General features: G+C 38.7%; 1 protein-coding gene across 1 annotated transcript in view; it reads right to left on the bottom strand.

Annotated features, from left to right (window-relative positions):
* LOC136861319 (coiled-coil domain-containing protein 112) overlaps window positions 1–18902 on the bottom strand; it is a 155684-nt gene that overhangs the window by 43730 nt on the left and 93052 nt on the right. Inside the window, exons 6-7 of the mRNA XM_067138814.2 lie at window positions 15518–15662; window positions 10247–10491 (exon numbers count right to left, since the gene is read on the bottom strand). Of these exons, the coding sequence (XP_066994915.2) occupies window positions 10247–10491; window positions 15518–15662 (390 nt within the window). The remainder of the gene's footprint in view (window positions 1–10246; window positions 10492–15517; window positions 15663–18902) is intronic.

Here is an 18902-nt window from a genome sequence, read left to right as displayed (position 1 = left end):
TTCAGCTGCGACTAACATGTGAAACAGGCGCTGTTGAGGTACTGCCACTAACATGTGGAACCGTTGTGCCCTTTATTGCCTCAAGATGTTTATTTTCTGGCTGTAATTTTATGGCTTTAGGCCAACCCTCCTCTTTTTTCTGGGCTTGGGACTGGCAACAGCAACTACTGACCTACTCAATCCACCCAGCAGATACTGCATTATTAGCAAATAGTATTGAAGGTAGCAGGTAGGGACCCTCTTCGGAGGCAGCCCTACCCAGAGAGTGGCGCCCCTGCCTATGTGAGTCCCAGAGCACACTGACCCGGTGTGTAACATCTGGTATGGGTCCCAGCTCAGGGTTACGAGTGAAGACCTCAATGGCATCTACGGCGGAGAAGGTGGACTTCAGTACGGCGGAGATGGTGGAAGGGGCATACCCATAGCGTCTGTACTCCAGAGGAGCGGCTACGAAAGGCGTCTGTCTCCATGTTAGGGGCGGCCTAATTTTGAACCTGGCAGTAGGTATAAAATGCCTTTGGGTGTGGCGAGCCCATCGTAACAATAGCCTATATGGACAAAGCAGATATGGTGCCTCGGAAAAGGTTAGGGCGTCCCCTGCGAAAAGCAACGCGCAGCTCTTCAGGTGCTGGGGGAACTGTGAAAAATGGGCAACCAGCACCAAACTACATCAAAATTGCAACAGTAAATGTACTGACACTGACGGGAAAGACAGAAGAACTGGTTGACTTCATGATATTTAAAGATATAGCCATACTTGGACTGTGAGAGATCAAGAAGAGGGGTACAGGGGAGATCCCTCTGAGAGAAGGATACAGGCTATATTACAGCGGAGGACCTGAAGCAAAAAATGGAGTGGCCATCATACTTAGAAGAGAAATCCAAGAATATGTGGAATATACAAAGTACGTCAGCGATAGGATGATGATAATGAGACTCCAGTTTGAAAATGGCGTGAAACTGGTTGCACAGATGAACATCTAGAGGACTTCTTAGAGGAAGTGGAGAGACAGATAGAAAAGAAGGAAGTACTACTGATGGGAGATCTAAATGCACAAGTTGGAATGGAAAGACAAGGAAAGGAAGATGTTGTAGGGCCCTTTGGATATGGAAATGTAAATCCAGAAGGCGAGTTGTTGGTGGATTTGCATGAGGAATCAAATGATTGTTGGAAACACGTGGTTTAGGAAGAAGAACAGTCAGAAGATTACAAGGTATGGTTGGGGAGACAGACAAACAAAGACCATGACTGATTATATAATCATAGAGAAAGAACACCGGAAGAACCTTGTAGATGTAACAGCCATGCCTGAAGAAGCCTTTGGTGGAGATCATAGAGTTGTGATAGGAAAACTGAAAATTGGAAAGATTGAGAAACCCCAATTAAGAAGAAAGAAAAGAATTAAAGTATGGAAGTTGAAGGAGAAAAGCATACAAGAAGAATTTCAAAGGGAAATAATACCCTTGGTACCCAGGACAGAGGTGGGGAATGTTGAAGAGGAATGGAAAAGATTTAAGGAAGCACTGGTTGGATGTGCAGAAAAGGTGTGAGGTAGAACATCAGGAAATGTGAAAGACAAAGAAACACACTGGTGGAATGATAGGGTAAAGATTAAAGTGAAGGAAAAGAAAATGGCATGATAAGCATGGAAAACATCGAAGACTGAAGAAAGTAGAAGAAAATATGTGGAGGCAAAGAATTTGGCCAAGAAAGTAGTGGAGGAAGAAAAGAGGAAAAGCTGGGCTTTATTCACACAGAAATTGAGAGATGATACGCAGGGCAGCAAGAAATTACTGTATGGTATCTTAAGAAACAAAAAGAGAGATCAAGTAAACACCAGATTTGTGAAGAAATGGATAAAGAAATTACAATGAAGAAATGGCAGTAAGAAAGATGAAGAATGGAAAAACTGCTGGAATAGATGAAATTTCAGTGGAGATGATAAAGGCAGCTGGAGCTGTAGGCCTGCTGTGGACATATCGGGTTCTAAGGAATGTCTGGGAGAATAAGGAGGTCCCTGAGGATTGGCAAAAAGGAATAATCATCCCAATTTTCAAGAACGGTGATAAGAAAGTTTTGAAGAACTACAGGGGAATTACTCTAATATCCCATGTTGCTAAGATAATGGAAAGGATACTGGAAAGTGGAATAAGGTTGAGGGTTGAGAATGAGATACAGGAAAATCAGTTTGGTTTCAGAAGTGGAAGGTCAACAATAAAGCTCATTTTCATTATGAGACAACTAATGGAAAAGCATTGGGAGTACGGGAATGATATGGTGATGACATTCATTGACATTGAAAAGGCATATGACAGTGTCCCCAGGATGAAAGTTTGGGACAGTCTGGTGCAAAAAGGAATTGGACAGGGATTAATAAAAATGATCATGGCATTGTATAAGGAATGTTGTAGTTGCGTGCAAACACAAGTTGGCAGGACAAGTTGGTTCAAAATAACTAGTGGGCTGAGACAGGGAAGTGTTCTATCACCAATCCTGTTTACAATAGTAATGGATGACATCATGAGAACAGCAAAAGCAGCATATGGAGGAAGAGAAATGAACATGATGTTATTTGCAGATGATATTGTGATTTGGGGAGAAGACGACAGGAAGGTTCAAGAACAGTTGAATGTGGTGAATGGGAAGATCGAAGAATGTGGATTGAAAATAAGTGTAGAAAAGAGTAAAACTCTTGTTATGACTAGGGGGGAGAAAGAAGGGACAGGTCAGATTAGACTTGCAGACAAGCCTCTGGAAGTAGTGGAAACGTTTAAATACCTGGGGAATGAATTAATGGAGAATGCTCGACTGGATGCTGAGATTAGTAAAAGGATTCAAGCTGGAAGTTGTTTCTATCATAGTGTAAGAAACATATTATGGGACAAAGATGTGCCAACGGAAGCAAAGGCTACTATGTACAAGATGTATTATGTACCCATAACAACTTACGGAGCAGAATTGGACAATGACAAAGAAGGATGAGAGTCGAATACAGGCAGCCGAAATGAAGTTCTTGAGGAGTATGATACAGAAGAGTAGAAGAGACAAAATAAGGAATGAGAAAATCCGGGAAGAAATTGGAGTGGAAGAAATGAATGATAGAATAGAAAAGAGCTGACTAAGATGGTTTGGGCACATAAAGTGAATGAGCAACGAAAGAATGCCAAAAAAAGGTGATGGAAATGCAAATCCAAGGAAGGAGAGGCCGTGGACGACCACGATTGAGATGGAAGGATACCATCCAATGCAGCATTATAGAAAGAAACCTGGACTGGGACACAGTGTTGCAGGAGGAGTGGTGGAAAGACCGAAGAAAGTGGAGAGGAACCACATTTGCCCCTACCCGGCTACAGCTGGATAAAGGGAAATGATGATGATGATGATGATGATGATGATGATGATGATGATGATGAGTATTGAAGAAGCTAAATTTCAAGTACAGGAAATGAAACGATTAGCAGTGAAGGTTTGGCTGAAAATTTATTTTGAGAAAACAGAAATTATAATTAGTTGTGCTCGTCTCAATTTTTGAGTTCTACTATCTATGGATGCTTTATCGTTAGGATATTAAGTTATAATCTCACCAAGATATTTAAATTTGTCTACAACCTTTATTTTCTGAGTACTATTTAACATAATATGTAAAGTGTCAACTTGAAAAGAAGGCGTAATTTCTGTTTTCTCAAAAGAAATTTTCAACCCAACCTTCGCTGCTAGCCGTTCCAATTCCTCTACTTGAAATTTAGCTTCTTCAATACTATTTGCTAATAATGCAGTAGTGGGCTGACAAAAAGAAGAAAAACCTCCATAAATCTGACTAAGTAGTCCTATGTTGGCTAAAAAATTAAAACATAAATACACATATTTGAACCATATCTGAAAAAGAGAGAAAATGAAATGAAATGAAAAGGAAAAATGAAACTAGTGCTTGAAAAAACCAGGGGTATCAAATTATGTGGAAGATAAGTGATATATTGAAAGAAGAAAATTTTAATGAGAGTGTTTTTGAAGAGGAAGCACGAACCCTTAACATCCGTTGATGTGGAGAGAAGTTTCTCGATGTTTCGCAACAAGCTGTCTGAAAACCGACGATCCTTTACACCTAAGAACCTGGAGGTGTATATTGTGATATACTGCAAAGCCAACAGGTTTCCAAATTCCAATTTCTGTAACCCTAGTGTGGTTAAGCCAAATATGATTCCAGTTTTACTCATTTCAATTTCTTTCTTCAGGATGTTCGTTGTGGGTTCGCTAAATTCAAATTCATTCTAGATGGAAAAAAAAATTCATTCTAAATTCTGCAAGTACTTTTTTTTTTAATAAACACAGAATTCCTTTCTTTCAATTTATTTATTTATTCACTCCGTTTTATGCCCACATCAGAGCACCAAAATCAAACCTTACACAACAAAGTCTTCAAAGAATAAGTTCAGCTTTTAACACTTGACAACTTTCTCCTTTCCCAAAACTCCTTCATTCCAGATTATCTTGCAGCCTGTTCTGCTGCAGATATAACATACTGCTTAAGCTGAAATATTTTTTAGTGATAGTCTTGTGTACTTGTTATTTAGAATCAGTTTCTCTTTTCTATTTTTAATTTGATCTTGAGTAATTTTCAATTCATCTAAATCCATTTGTTATTTAGTTTATTTTCCGGGTTGAACCGTGTTGTTGTTGTTTTCTGTACATTACATACAGTTTGCTGACGTTTCGAATACATTGCAGTATTCTTTGTCAAGGCGACTGAAATACTCCTACTCGATCCGAGGTAATCAGTCTCCCAGGTAGCAATCACACTACAAGAGTGGTTCCTGACCTTGGTCTTATATATCCTAGCCTTTCTGGCTAATGTAAGCCCCATGGCTGTCTCGTGAGAATTCTGGAAGGTACAGTATGCGCACAGCCAGGTAGTGGGGCTTGCCCGCGCCATTATGTAACTGGAGGTTTGACCTGCATGTTTATGTTGTGGTCTGTACATCTTAATCTATGTATGATAGGCATCCAAGAACTACTGATTTTATATCCTTCTTCTAAAATCATATTGTTTGGATGTTTCTTGTTTTGATAGCCTTCCAGATTTTTCTTTCCAGATTCCAAGGAATACCTGCTACGATCTTGGTCTTGTCAAATGATACTCCATGTCTTGTTTCCTAGGAATGCTTGGCTACCGCTGAAATATCTGTGGTTTTGGTTCTTGGTGTGATGGATGTGTTCTTTTAGGCGGACAGAGATCAGACGTTTTGTTTCACCAACATACCACTTTCTGCAGCTACATTCAATGTGGTATACTCCAGGAGCCTGTAGTTCTATTGTGTCTTTTACTGGTGGTAGATAATGGGCTAGCTTCAGGTGTGGTTTATGGATGGTTTTTATGTTGTATTTGTCCAGTATCTTGCCGATCCTGTCTGTAGTGTTTTTAATGTATGGAAGTATCGCTGTTTTCAGGCAGGTCAGCTCTTCTTTCTCGTTGTTTTCTTCTATGGTGGGCTTTATTATTATTTTTTTGTAATGTTTGGTGATTTTAATATGTGACTGGTCAAGTTGACAGTAATGATGAGTCTTACTTAGGGGGCAGCCTTTTTTTTTTTTTTTTTTTTAAGGGACCAAACTTACATGTTGTTGTTTGTCCAACCCTTGTTCTGTTTCTCTATGGGGTCGAGTATGAGGTGGGATTAATCTGGCATGGCGGGTTTTTATGACCGGATGCCCTTCCTGATGTCAACCTCATTAGAGGAGTTAATGAGATTAAATGAATGATGTGATATATGATAGTAGGGAGAGGGTGAAACCTGGTGCCGGCACATAGCCTACTCCTGTCAAATAGCACCAAGGGGTCTGCTCAAGGCTTAACGTCCCCATCCGACAGACAAATCACCATCAACAGCATCATATGCCCTCACTCCATATGAGCACTGCGGTGAGGTTTGGAATTTAATCCAGGCTTTTGGCACGCAATCTAGTGATTAGAAATTGTATACCACCACCTCCCCTACCCTGCCAGCCAACATTCTGATGGTGAAAAAATTTTTGACCAACGGGACTCGAACCGGCTAACCATGGTGTCAGACCGTTTAGATTTCAGCGCCATAACATGAAAGCTAATCGGAAGCTACATGTGCTTTTTAACGCAACAGAAGTCTTCCACAACTTCTTCCCAAAATATCTGGGTGTCACACTGGATCAGTCCTTGTCATTCAAACAGCATTGCTCGAATCTGTCAAAGAAGCTGAGTACAAGAGTAAATCTACTGCATAAACTAGCGGGCAGCAACTGGGGTGCAGATGCAAACACTCTTCGCACTGCTTCACTTTCTCTAGTATACTCGGCTGGTGAGTACTGCGCTCCTGTGTGGGAAAGCAGCGTGCATTCGAGCAAGATTGACGTACAGCTCAATGAAACCATGAGAGTTGTTACTGGTACAGTGAGGTCCACTCCTACTCAGTGGCTGCCTGTTTTAGCAAACATTGCTCCTTCAGATCTGAGGAGAAAAACAGCGAAAGTACAGTTGCTCAAAAGAACTTTGCACACAGGAACTCACTTTTGTTCAATGCCTTACGAGATCCACCTGTGATGAGGTTAAAATCCAGGAATCCACTCTGGACTGATCTACACTCCTATGAAAAATTCAGTGTAACAGCAGAATGGAGACAGCAATGGGAATAATGTCCACCCACCAACGCCTTTCTGATTAAAGACCCAACGAAGAAAATGCCAGGTTTCGATCTTCCTCGACATGAGTGGTCAAAACTCAACCGTTTCAGAACAGGCCACGGCAGGTGCCGATATATGATGAAAAAGTGGCGATATTGTGAAAGTGCTGCGTGTGAGTGTGGTGCTGAGAAGCAGACATTGCTTCATGTTGTTGAGAGCTGTCCACTGTCAGCATTTAAGGACGGTTTATGGACTCTGCATGAATTGACACCAAGTGCAGTGTTAATTATATATTTTTAGAGATTATGCTTGTAAATGCCATACGATGATAATAATAATAAGAACAAAGAAGAAGGAATTGAAATTGGCACGTGGTCCTCTGGTGGCCCATTCGAAAGAAGAAGAAGAAGAAGAATAAGAAGAAGAAAAATAGAGCTTTTTGGTGTAAAGTCTGTAACAAGAGGAGACCGAATGCTTAGGAGAATATTTCTGAAGACAAGGTGAGTTTTAAAAGAAAAAAATGGAGAATGTATAATCACTTACCCTTTTGTCTGTAATGATGTAAATCGGTTATGGAAAGATTAGTTGAAGAAAACAACGCTATGTGTATATTCACTTATCTCCTTGACTGTTATGGTGTTAATCAGTTGCTATGGTAGCGTTGAAATGACTTATGAACTGTCCCCTGCAGCATTCGTCTAATTAGAGTTTTTATCTCAGTTGGATTTGTATCCACCCAATCTCTCGCTCGTGACCGTGGTTTCAAGTTCGGACGGGCTTCTAAAAACTGTTCAGCATACACATTGGTCTGTTCGGCAATAAGTTGAAACATATCATCACCAATGAACTGTTCAAAATATTCCAACACATTGGATGCATCGTCAAAGTCCACATTTACACAACTAGCACCAGAAAATACAAATTTCTGACGTGAAACACCACGCGGTAGGAAAGGTTGAAACATGTCTAGCACTTCGCCTTCATCTGATTTGTCATGTTGTTCATCGTGTTCTTCATTCTCATTCTCTGAGCTACTTTCACTATCAAACTCACCTTCATCTGTATCAAACCACTCATCTTCGGATTTCTGAGAAGATAAATCGTCACAATCATTCTCTAAGTGCTGAATAATCTTGTCTTCTTCGAGCGTTTCGAACTTATGCTTTGAACTACATGCTGCCATATTTGGCCTACTGCGGACAAGTAGCACCACACAATTGTAAAATAAAAACAAATGAGCTTCAAGAAGCAGGACATGTGGTATTTGCTACCATCGTGCAGAAAAAACATCAATTAAGACAACAATACACGACGCGGCAAAGTAGCTCGTCATACCCAGGAGATATTCGCAGTAAAAGACGAGTACATATATATTCGTCATGCCCATTATCCTGTAACATTCAGCGTACGAATATATATGTCATGCCCAGTTAAGAGGTTAAAGGTTCATGGTTCCCTGTTGAAGTTCACTACAACATAAGACTGAAACATGCTACAGGAGGATGTTTAACCTAATTTAAACATCTTTTTATGCACTTTGTTATATGTGACATCTAATTTAGTTCTCACTACATCAAAACCTTGTGTATCAACACATCAAAGAACATTTTTTAGACTTTCAGTGATTAGCTTGCCAGTAATATGTGTGATGTTTTATGATTTGATAGATGCACTTTCTATTCATATTTTAATTTGGTGTTTCATTCCAGATTTTAATGAGTCATGTACTAGTTTCCCCATGGATTTTAATTCCATTGTTCTCTTTTAATAATTCGGTATAAATGGTTTAGTACTGATCGTATTTAACTGAAGATGTCCACTAAGTGGACGAAACATGTACTACATACCTGATTAAATAGTGTATTGAATTGGTGGATCTTTTACATTTGTATATATTTTTAGACCTACCTGTATCGGTGCAACATTAAGAAAATTGTAAGAAAAAGTAAAGTAGGCCTACAAGGAATGTCATATATAAGGAAATCCTTCAATAAATATTTACTCCATTGACCGTCAGGTCTTGATGGGTTTCAACTAGTGTAGCATAATTTTCATTGAGAATAAGACTGTTGGAGACACATTTTCATTCATTCTACAGCACATTTTTGAGAGCCAGCAGTTTTCATTGCAGTGTACTGTTGGACTGTCACAATTAAAACGCTGGATTATTAGCGATTATTGCTGGCAATTTACACTTGCTCTGTGTAAATATTATACTCCCACACCTGTTTGCTTATACTTTAATAAACCGGGAGATGGATCTCTCAATTGTTTTAATCATTTTTTATTTGTAGTTAGGTATATCCTATCACCTGCCATTTATTTATTTCCTAATGTACTGAACTTTTGCACCTCACTTGTCTTGTGCACATAAATTCTCTGTACATTAATTTGTAGTGTTTTATGCACTTGAGTAACCTACTCTCTGTGATGAGACTCCTTGCTCATGATTACTGTATTAGTATGTATTGTTTTGCAACCCACGAGTGTATGTCAACATACTAAGGTATGACATATTCCGCTGAGCAGCCGATGAAAAATTCTGGAGTGTTACATGACCACTCCATCTTCTTCATAGATGTTCAACTTGGATCACCTAGATTTTGTTGCAATACTGACAATGTGAATTTGACTAAAAAAAGCGGGCAGATAGAAAAGCCATCATGCACAGTCGAGTACATTAAGTGGATAGGGGAGAGTAAATCTGAAAGATCAGCTGTTTTTCCTGTATCTAGTTGAAAGGAAACAATAGTTTTCATAGCATCCTGAAACAATCATTGCAAAAAAAAAAAAAAAAAAAAATAATAATAATAATAATAATAATAATAATAATAATAATAATAAATGCGACTATCATTCTGTCTAAATTATAACAGGTCTCTTCTCTATTAGTCTTCCAGGAGGGTGGTTGAATCCTCAAATAATGCCACCAAAAGTGGTGTGGTAACAGGGAAAATGATAAAAACCAATGGCAACGTCAAAATTAATCTTACAGGCAGGGCGAGAAGTGAGGTAGTTTGCCACTGCATTCCTTAATGGACCAGAAAGTACTATTGCAGCACAACTGATCCTAGGAGTAGCACATTCAGACATAGTAGTCATGCTCCAAATATCATTACTCAGCTGCTTCCATACTGTCACAGCTATACACAGGACTGAAACTTCGGTAGAAGCTAGATTTTGTTCTGGCCTGTGCCGAAACCCGGACGCAAAAACACTACATCCAACAAGATATGGCAAAAGGGGTATCTATTAGTGTAAATAATAAAATGACATAAAAATGACTGATTGTAAACTACATTCTTTTGAGTATTTACTGGAAATATTTGAAAATGACCTGAGATATTTTGTAGTAACAGTGAATTTTTAAATAGACCACCACACTTTCATATCACTCACACCTGAATCATCTCCATCTGCTAGGTACTGTAGAGTGCCACTTAAATGACCCACATCACTGAGGGGTTGATCTATCTTGTCTGTCTTATTGGATAAGATGATTGATAGAGAGTAAATTTAAAATAGAAATCACAAGACAATTCCTTTCTTCAGGTTAAATATTTCAATAAAATAATCTGAAAATTAATTAAATACCTTCCAGTCTTCAACTTTTTGCTTCTTATCTACTGAGTCCTTATCAAGAAATGTTTTTGACTTATTTGCACAACTGGGTTTCACTCTTTCCAACAGAAAAAGGTCTTCATCATCAAGCACTTGCGAAGTTTTTGTCTTTGACCTACGCGCTCGCCACTCTTCAATTGCCTTCTTTTGACGGGCCTTCAAGATGTCAAATGATATCAGCCATTCTTCGTGGTTTAATATATCTTCAAATTTCTTGTCTGTAAAGTGAAAAAAAAATATATATAAAAAATATCAAATTTCTTATCAACAACATGTAATACATTGATTTTGTATTGTATAGGCAGCAATGTTCAATGGTACAGCTGGTAGAAAGAAATCAATATCAACAATCATTTATGCTTACTTTAATAATTCTGTTGAATCATTTCTGGCATTGGGATGACAAAGGAATAAAAAGTGAAAATAAATGTAATGTGAAGAGAAGACTGTGAAAATCATCTAATAAGGAATAAGTAGAATCTGAGAATAAAACAATGTCATGGGAGGTAAGGTTGCTGACTGCAACATTCCTTAACACACTGAATACTAGCCCATTCTTCACCCTTCAGTTCCAAAACCCCAGGCTTTTTAGGACTACTACAAATCATTCTGCACCAGATTTTTTTGAACATATTCAGAAACATATATTCTGAAAGAATGAGGATCAAGGATATTTCAGAAGTGTTAAGTGTCAAATTTATAACTTCTAGATTTATTATGTCCAATTATGATGTGTAAAAAGTAAAAGCGGAATTATCGATTATTCCTTCTATGGCATTGACAATTTCATTTTTATTTTGGACAACTCGTGGTATTCGTGGTATATTTATGAATATAGGTGAACAAAATGAGAACACATGGAAATGAATCACTTAAACTATCAAGATATTGCAAGAATATCATGCTACACAATACCTTGTCTCTTGTATTTCCTAGTAATTATCTAACTAGTTGACTGATAGGGAGACAAATCTATAGCATCATGAACATATCCATGGTAAACAAACCCAATTTCTGGTCATGCAAGCAAATTTACAGCACAAGAACTGTTTCCCCAACCCATACTTGGGCACGGAATTCACAAGTGTTTTATGTGACCTGAGTATACAGGATGACCGAGAAGTCCCCGTACCCCTACGTCAAACATTATATGTACAGTGGAGTACTTACACATAAAAACAATGTATCCAGGGCATCTGTACCTGCACCATCATGCCTTACACAGAGTTCTATCCGTCTCCAAGAGTCCTCATTGACATCTTGCAGAGCATCTCAGGAGTTATGTTTCAAAAGGCTTCCTCCATACTTTGGCGCAATTCTTCATTAGTCATGTACCAATGCTGAGCCATATAGGACTTGATTACTGCCCATAATGAGTTGTTTGGCATGGTAAGGTCCGGGTTTCGTGGTGGCCATTTCAATGGGGCCATAATGAATCCAACGCCCTCGAAATTGTGCATCATGGAACTTACGCACCTGAATAGCAAAATCTGCTGGAGCCCCATCCTGCTGTAACCATACATGATGCATGATTCCCTTGTCTTGGAGCTGTGGGAGGTATTAACTAAGTTTGTAACATGTGCAAAAAGAATTTCCTTTCAAGTACCCTTCAAAACAATACGGTCTGAACAGGTAACGTGATGACATCCCGGCCCATATCATAACATGAGGTGGGTTACTTTCCAACTCTTGCAGATAACAGGGATTTTCCTTAGACCAGAAAACCACAATCTTACTCTGTAAACTGCAATACATCACTGGTGAATACCAGAAAATAATACTCTTGAAAAGGGAATGGTGATGGTGGTATTTCATAGAGAACATCAACTCAGTAAAACTTTATTCTTTAATTCCTATCAGAACTTTTTACTGTATGGGGCTAACTAGCTGAATTACCTTCCTTCAAACAGGATGTGTTATCCATCCTGTATGTCCCAAAAGCTACTTCCACCGTGAATGAATCAAGTCTGAGATCTGTAATGAGCAATCAATCCCATCAAAGGTAGAACTGTCCAACATACTCCAGAGCCTGAACTATCCTGCTTTCTACATCTCACTTTGATATTTTTAAACAGGATGAACAAAGTAAGCATGGAGTTAGTCCTTAAAGTAAACATTCAGAAAACAAAATTCATGATAACCACCCTAGACAGAAACATCATTGAAAAGGTGTCATATTTCAAGAATCTAATAATAATGTCATTTGCTTTACAACTATTTATGTTTTTTAGAGACGCCAAGGTCCCGGAATTTTGTCATGCAGAAGTTCTTTTTACATGCCAGTAAATCTGCCGACACCAGGCTGATGTATCCGAGCACCTTCAAATACCACCGGACTGAGCCAGGATCAAACCTGTCAAGTTGGGATCAGAAGGCCAGCACCTCAACCGTCTGAACGACTCAGCCCAGCTTTCAAGTATCTAAGATACTAGCTAATGCAAGAATGGAATCCAGATGTAGAAATCAAAATCACAATTGGCACTGCAATATGTGTGTTTCTGTGCATAACCATGACTTCTGATGTGAAATTCACTGGCGTGTCATGAAGTATTATATGTTATCAGTGCAGCTTGATGGTGTCAAAGGTTGGATACTAATGGAATGACTGAAGGCTTATGAAATACAGCAAAACATGGAATCTTGAAGATCACATCACCAAAAAGGAGGTTCTCCAATGTGCTAGTAAATCGTACTATGTTCAAACCTTCACAGAACACAAAAAAACAACCTATTTTGGTCATATTTTTTCATATTGAGAAATACAGCCTGATACTACTGTAATAACTAATCACAGAAGGCAAGACAGAAGAGAAAAGTGAACAAGGGCAGAGAAGATATCCTGGGTAAGGAACCTCTGATATTGAGATACAGCAAATCTGATACAGGAAGTACATGTAATAATAATTACTCTATGATGGTCACCAATCTTCTGCAAAGAGAAAGTAGCAAAAGGATGAGGATGAAACGTGGAGGAAAGGTAGTCATAAAATGACTGCTAGTTAGTTCGTCACTTCATTAACTGATTGACTAACAGCTTGGATACAGATCATCATCATCATCCTCATCATCATATTTTCCAGCTCCAGTTTAACGGGTGTGGTGTACAAGCGCTCGTCACTTCTTCCTGTCAAAGTATAGTTTCTGTTCCTCTATGTCCTCCCACTTGGCATTTCTCTTGCTGACCTCTGATTTCACTGTGTCTATCCATCTATTCCTTGGTCTCCCAACTGGCCTCTCCCCTTTCACTTCTCTGTAAAAGTAATAGCTTGTTGTTCTTGTTCCGTCCATCCTCATAACATGTCCAACCATTGTAGCCTGTGTCTTCCTAAAAACTTGGTAACAGGTATTTTGATGCCAGCCTCCTTCCTGTTTGCTTCGTTTCTATTCTTGTCCTTCCTGGTCTTTTGGTTCACTGTTCTGATGAATTTCATTTCTGTTGATTGGATTTTACTATTTGCCTGGTTATGCAGGGTACATGTTTCGATTCCATATGTGAGAACTGGATTGAAGTAGGTATAAAAACATGGTCAATTTTGCTTTCTGGGGTATTTTATTATCCCAGATTAGATTTCTCACTCAGAAATAAAACTGAGAAGCTTTCTGAGTCCTATTAAGTATGTCTTGGTTTACTGTGTTATCTTTTGAAATTATACTTCCAAGGTGAACCTCCATGGCTCAGGCGGTAGCGCGTCAGCCTCTCACCGCTGGATACCGTGGTTCAAATCCCGGTCACTCCATGTGAGATTTGTGCTGGACAAAGTGGAGGCGGGACAGGTTTTTCTCCGGGTACTCCGGTTTTCCCTGTCATCTTTCATTCCAGCAATACTTTCCATTATCATTTCATAGCATCTATCAGTCATTAATAAATCACTTTGGGAGTGGCAACCCCATCGTACTAATAGCCTATATCTGCTTCATTCATTCCATTCCTGACCCGGTCAATGACTGGAAAACAGGTTGTAGGTTTTCATTTTCACTTCCAAGGTATTTGAAGTTAGAAACAGACTGCAATAGAGTTCTCTCCAGGAAAATGTGCCTTTCCTGTTGATAGTCACTTCAACAGTTTTTGTTTTACTGATGTTTAGTCCATATTCTTTAAATTGCCATTCCAAAGATTTAGTTTCTCCTGTACTTCTGCTTCATTTCTCCCCAGATCAGAACATCATCTGCAAATATTAGAGTGTTTAGCCTCTTTGCAATGTTCTTTGATGGACATTATGATCCGATCCATAACAATAATGAACAGGAGTGGTGACAAGGCACTTCCCTGCTGGACTCCTTTTTTGGTTTCAAACCAATCTGATCTTCCATCCCCTACTTGGACACAGCTTTAGCACTTTTGATAGATCATCTTGACTTAATTGATTGGGAAGTTTGACACACCTATACCTTCTAGGCATTCCCAGATGATCTCTCTAGGCACACTGTTATAGGCCTTCTCAATGTCCATAAATAAAAACCATCACTAAGTTCCTGCCATATTCCTAGCACTTCCCTGTTAGCATTCTGATGGCAAATATCAGTCAGGTCTGTAGTGTTTCGGTTCTTCCTGAACCCTTGCTGCTCCTCCATCTATAACGGTTCAACTATATTTGTGAATCTTCTTTCAATTATCTTCTGCAGAAGTTTAAGTGAGTGAGAAAGTAGAGTGATACCCCTATAATTTCTACATTTCTTCCTGTCTCCCTTTATATACAGGGGGATAATGATACCATTCATTCAGTCCTCTGGTATCCTGTTCTCTTTCCACATGAAAAGTACTCTATACAACCACTGTATGCCTTGTGCTCCAGCTGCCTTTATCATGTCAGCAGTGAGGTCATCAAACCCTGGGGACTTACCATTTCTCATATTCTTCAGCTGGATACAGGTCATATACGTTATCAATAAGACAAGTACCCTGGCACCTCAAAATAAAACTAGAGTCAGGGTAAAAAAGAAATAGGGCTTTACAAGGTCAAAATTTAAGTTTCTGTAGCCCTAGTAAGAATATAACCTGAACAAGCAAAGTTACACATAATGTGAATAAGACAACATTGGAAAAGAAACAGAAAACTATGTTCCACGGAATTCAAAGACATACAGTACTTTCCATTAATCAGAAGTACAGTCCAGGGGAACAGAATATTAGATCTGGGATATTCAATACCAAGGCAGCCAATTAAAACCATAATCTACAAATGACAACAAACAACCATTTTAAAATGTTACATTCTAATAAGAGTTACACTACACGCAACTTACCAGGCATTTCTTGCTGAAGTGCACCCAGAAATTCATTTCTGTCTGTATACTTCCGTCGTAAACGTAAAAATAATAAGTGATCGTCTTCATCCCACCCTCCTGTATAACCACCTGAACTATTTAAAAAGTTCTGGAAATCCATGACCTGTGAAGGAATAACATGTGTTGAAATTATGGAAAACAAGGTAAGAAAACTGTAACAGCAGACCTACTTTTTTGTGTGTTTTAGTTCCAAATAAAAATATTAGGCATTATGCATTTAATAAAGTAAAAATAGGGAAACTCATTTACTAATGTATTTTCACAATTTTTGTGGACAGATATAAGTACAAGCTAGAAGCTACATTTGTATTGCTTTGTATGGTTGTTTCCCACTTGGTCATATTGTTTCATATGCATTTTAAAGGATGAAGATACTCATTCTACTCTTGGATTAAATATATTCATTCTAATTGCATACTACTTATTTATTTACTTCATGTTACCACTTGCACAACTCAAAGCTCTTCCATGCTTATTTGGTTCCTGTGTTCTACAACAGAAGATTTCCTGCCATTCCCAAACTAAAGGTTGTTTGGCATACAAAGAAGACAGAAAATTTATTTATACCTCAATGGAGAAAAGAAAACTCTTTCAATATCAAATCATTTACTGAACACTTTGGTTTTTTAGATATTTTCAATTTACATAAACTGTTTTATTAACATTCATCATCATGCGGGTGATCATGTGCTTACAAACACCACAAACTGCTGCAAATTAAGCAGAGGGAACAAGAGAATAAATCCAGGGACATTCCAGGGACAAATTTCCTCTGGGACAAAAAGCATAATAGGGACTTCCACAAAAAATGGGGATGTCTGGTTGCCTTAATGTAGTCTTACTGTAAATATTATTACATATCTACTTCACAGTCCACAACTTTTATAGAATGTAATGGTCACCAACTACCCATGTAGCAATACAAAGAAAGAGAATATTTAATTTTAACAATCGCATTGTACTTGAAATAAACTTTCAATGTATTAGATCATGTTCAATATACACTAAAGAAATTTTGAATACAGAATGAAAATAGCCCACCTAACCCACAATTGGATGCTCTATCCAACTGAGCTATGGTGGCCTACGTCATATTTGTTCTGTTGGAAAGGACCTAAGCTACTGGCCTCGCACTACTACCATTACACAACCTAATACACTGAAAGTTTATTTCGAGAAAAAGGGCTTTATTTTGTGTCAGATTTTACAACGCAGCCAAGCTCTACAATCTCTACAGTGCGCTTATCAGGTGGACTGTTATACCCTTAAGAAGATGCTGGCAGCTAGTGCGCCGTTGAGACACCACTGCAAGCCTCCCATGTAGGACAATGCAGTGACGGTGCACTAGGGAAAGCATGCACCTCCACTTGTATAAATCTGCCTTTGGCCTTTATATCACTGTGAGTGAATGATAACATATGTTTGTGTGTGCATACACAGTGGAATAGAAATGTTAAGGAAGCAGATGACAAAGGTACAATTTCTGTGTTTAACTTCAGTTTAAATAGAAAACCCACACAGATCAACTTAAAGATATGTGAAAGGATTTGAATTATCCAGTCTTGTGTGTTCTCGAATGTGACCACTCACAAACTGAGCCGTACATGCTACGATGGTTAATGGCTAGTGAACCAGAATGAAACACTACTAAATAATATTGATACAGTATTTGTAAATATTTTAATTCTCTTTGCTTTGCAATGAAGGAACTTATTATACACCTCCAAACAGCTTAAAAGATCAATACATGGTAAAAATAACATACTCCTAGGCAGGTATATATTCTTACAAACACAATTTTAAAAAATTGTACGTAAATATTGTTTTACTTAATATTTTGCTTCTCAATCATAAATGAAGCTCAAGTATCAATAATCTTTTAGCCTAAAGATAGCAAAGAAGTGATCTTACATGGATATGAAATTGTACTATTTTGGAGGCCTACTTGTATGTGAGGGAAAGAAATGTCCAGTCAATGGCGTACAAGGTGCATCTAAAACGTTTGGTAAAGTATACCATAACACAAAGAGATACTGTCTGGCCAGGTTCAGTACAGCCAGTTTCTCAACGCCGAGTGCTGGGCGGCGGAAAATAATTCGACCCCCTACGGGACCAAAGGCTTTGGGCGGAGGAGTCCTTTAGGTGGGTGCTGGATCCATCATTGGAGGAAATGCCACTGAAATTCAGTGTGTAGCATCTGTTCTCCAGGTTAGGAGCAGCTACAAAAGGCGTCTGTTCTCCGGGTTAGGGGCGGCCTAAAATAAACTTTGGAGCTTACAATCCCAGTTTTAGCTCTGAGGAGTGGGCTATACACACTCTCCCAATTATCTTCACTTTAAGGCATGATGGAAACACTATCGGTAAAGGCTACTCCAGGAGGTAGCCGGAAACGGAAATCCTCCACCGCCATGAGCGGTGCAACCAGGCCATTGGATTCTGGATAACCTGGAACATCATGTAGGGAAGAGTCAGAGCTTCCCAGAATTTCAGCGCAGAAGATTTAAGCCAAGCAAAAACACTACCTTGGTATGCTTAACATCAACATATTACTGAAGACAGGAAAATTAAAACAACTAATCAACATTTTGAAAGACTGGAAGATTTGCATACCGGCACTACAAGAGACCAGATATCTGGATGAAATTCCAATAGATTCAGAAAGGTTGAGAATCTACAAGGGAAAATCCACGATAAGCAATAGCTCCAACATAACAATCCAAGGGACAGTGTTAGTTTGATGATTTCTGTAGTTTTCTTGTCAATTCCAAACTACTCTAAGACATTAAAGAGTTTGTCTTTCAGTCGAATGTATGCTTTCTTGAAGTCAACAAAGATGACCACGGTGTTCTGGCTCCTTGTCGCTCTTGTTCTCAGAATGCTTTTAAGGTTGAATATCTGTTTTGCACACAACCTCCGCTTTCAGAAACCAGCTTGGTATTCTCCAATGAGGTGATCAGCTTGATCTTCAACTCTGTTCAGCAGCGCTTTAGAGAGTATCATATAGATGATTGGAAGTAGAGATCCCTCTGTAGTTGTTTGGGTCCATTCACTTACCTTTCTCCTTCAGGTCTAGTAATAAAGCCTATATAATTATAAATGCATGTGCCCCTACAAATGAATATAATAAAAGAAACCCGGAAAAGATGGATGACTTTTGGGAAACTCTTGAAGACACTGCTTCCAAAATCCCTCAACATCATGTAAAAATCATGCTTGGTAACTTCAATGCTCAGGATGGCAGGGTAAGGAAGTACAGAGCAATTATGGGGGACTATCCGGTGAACAAATAAAACTGGTGCAAGACTAACTGCATTATGTAGACAATTCAACCTTAAAATAATGT

The sequence above is a fragment of the Anabrus simplex genome, chromosome 1, assembly GCF_040414725.1.
Source record: "Anabrus simplex isolate iqAnaSimp1 chromosome 1, ASM4041472v1, whole genome shotgun sequence".
Lineage (NCBI taxonomy): Eukaryota > Metazoa > Arthropoda > Insecta > Orthoptera > Tettigoniidae > Anabrus > Anabrus simplex.
The sequence above is the reverse complement of the archived record's forward strand: the minus strand, read 5'-3'. Positions and strand labels throughout refer to the sequence as shown.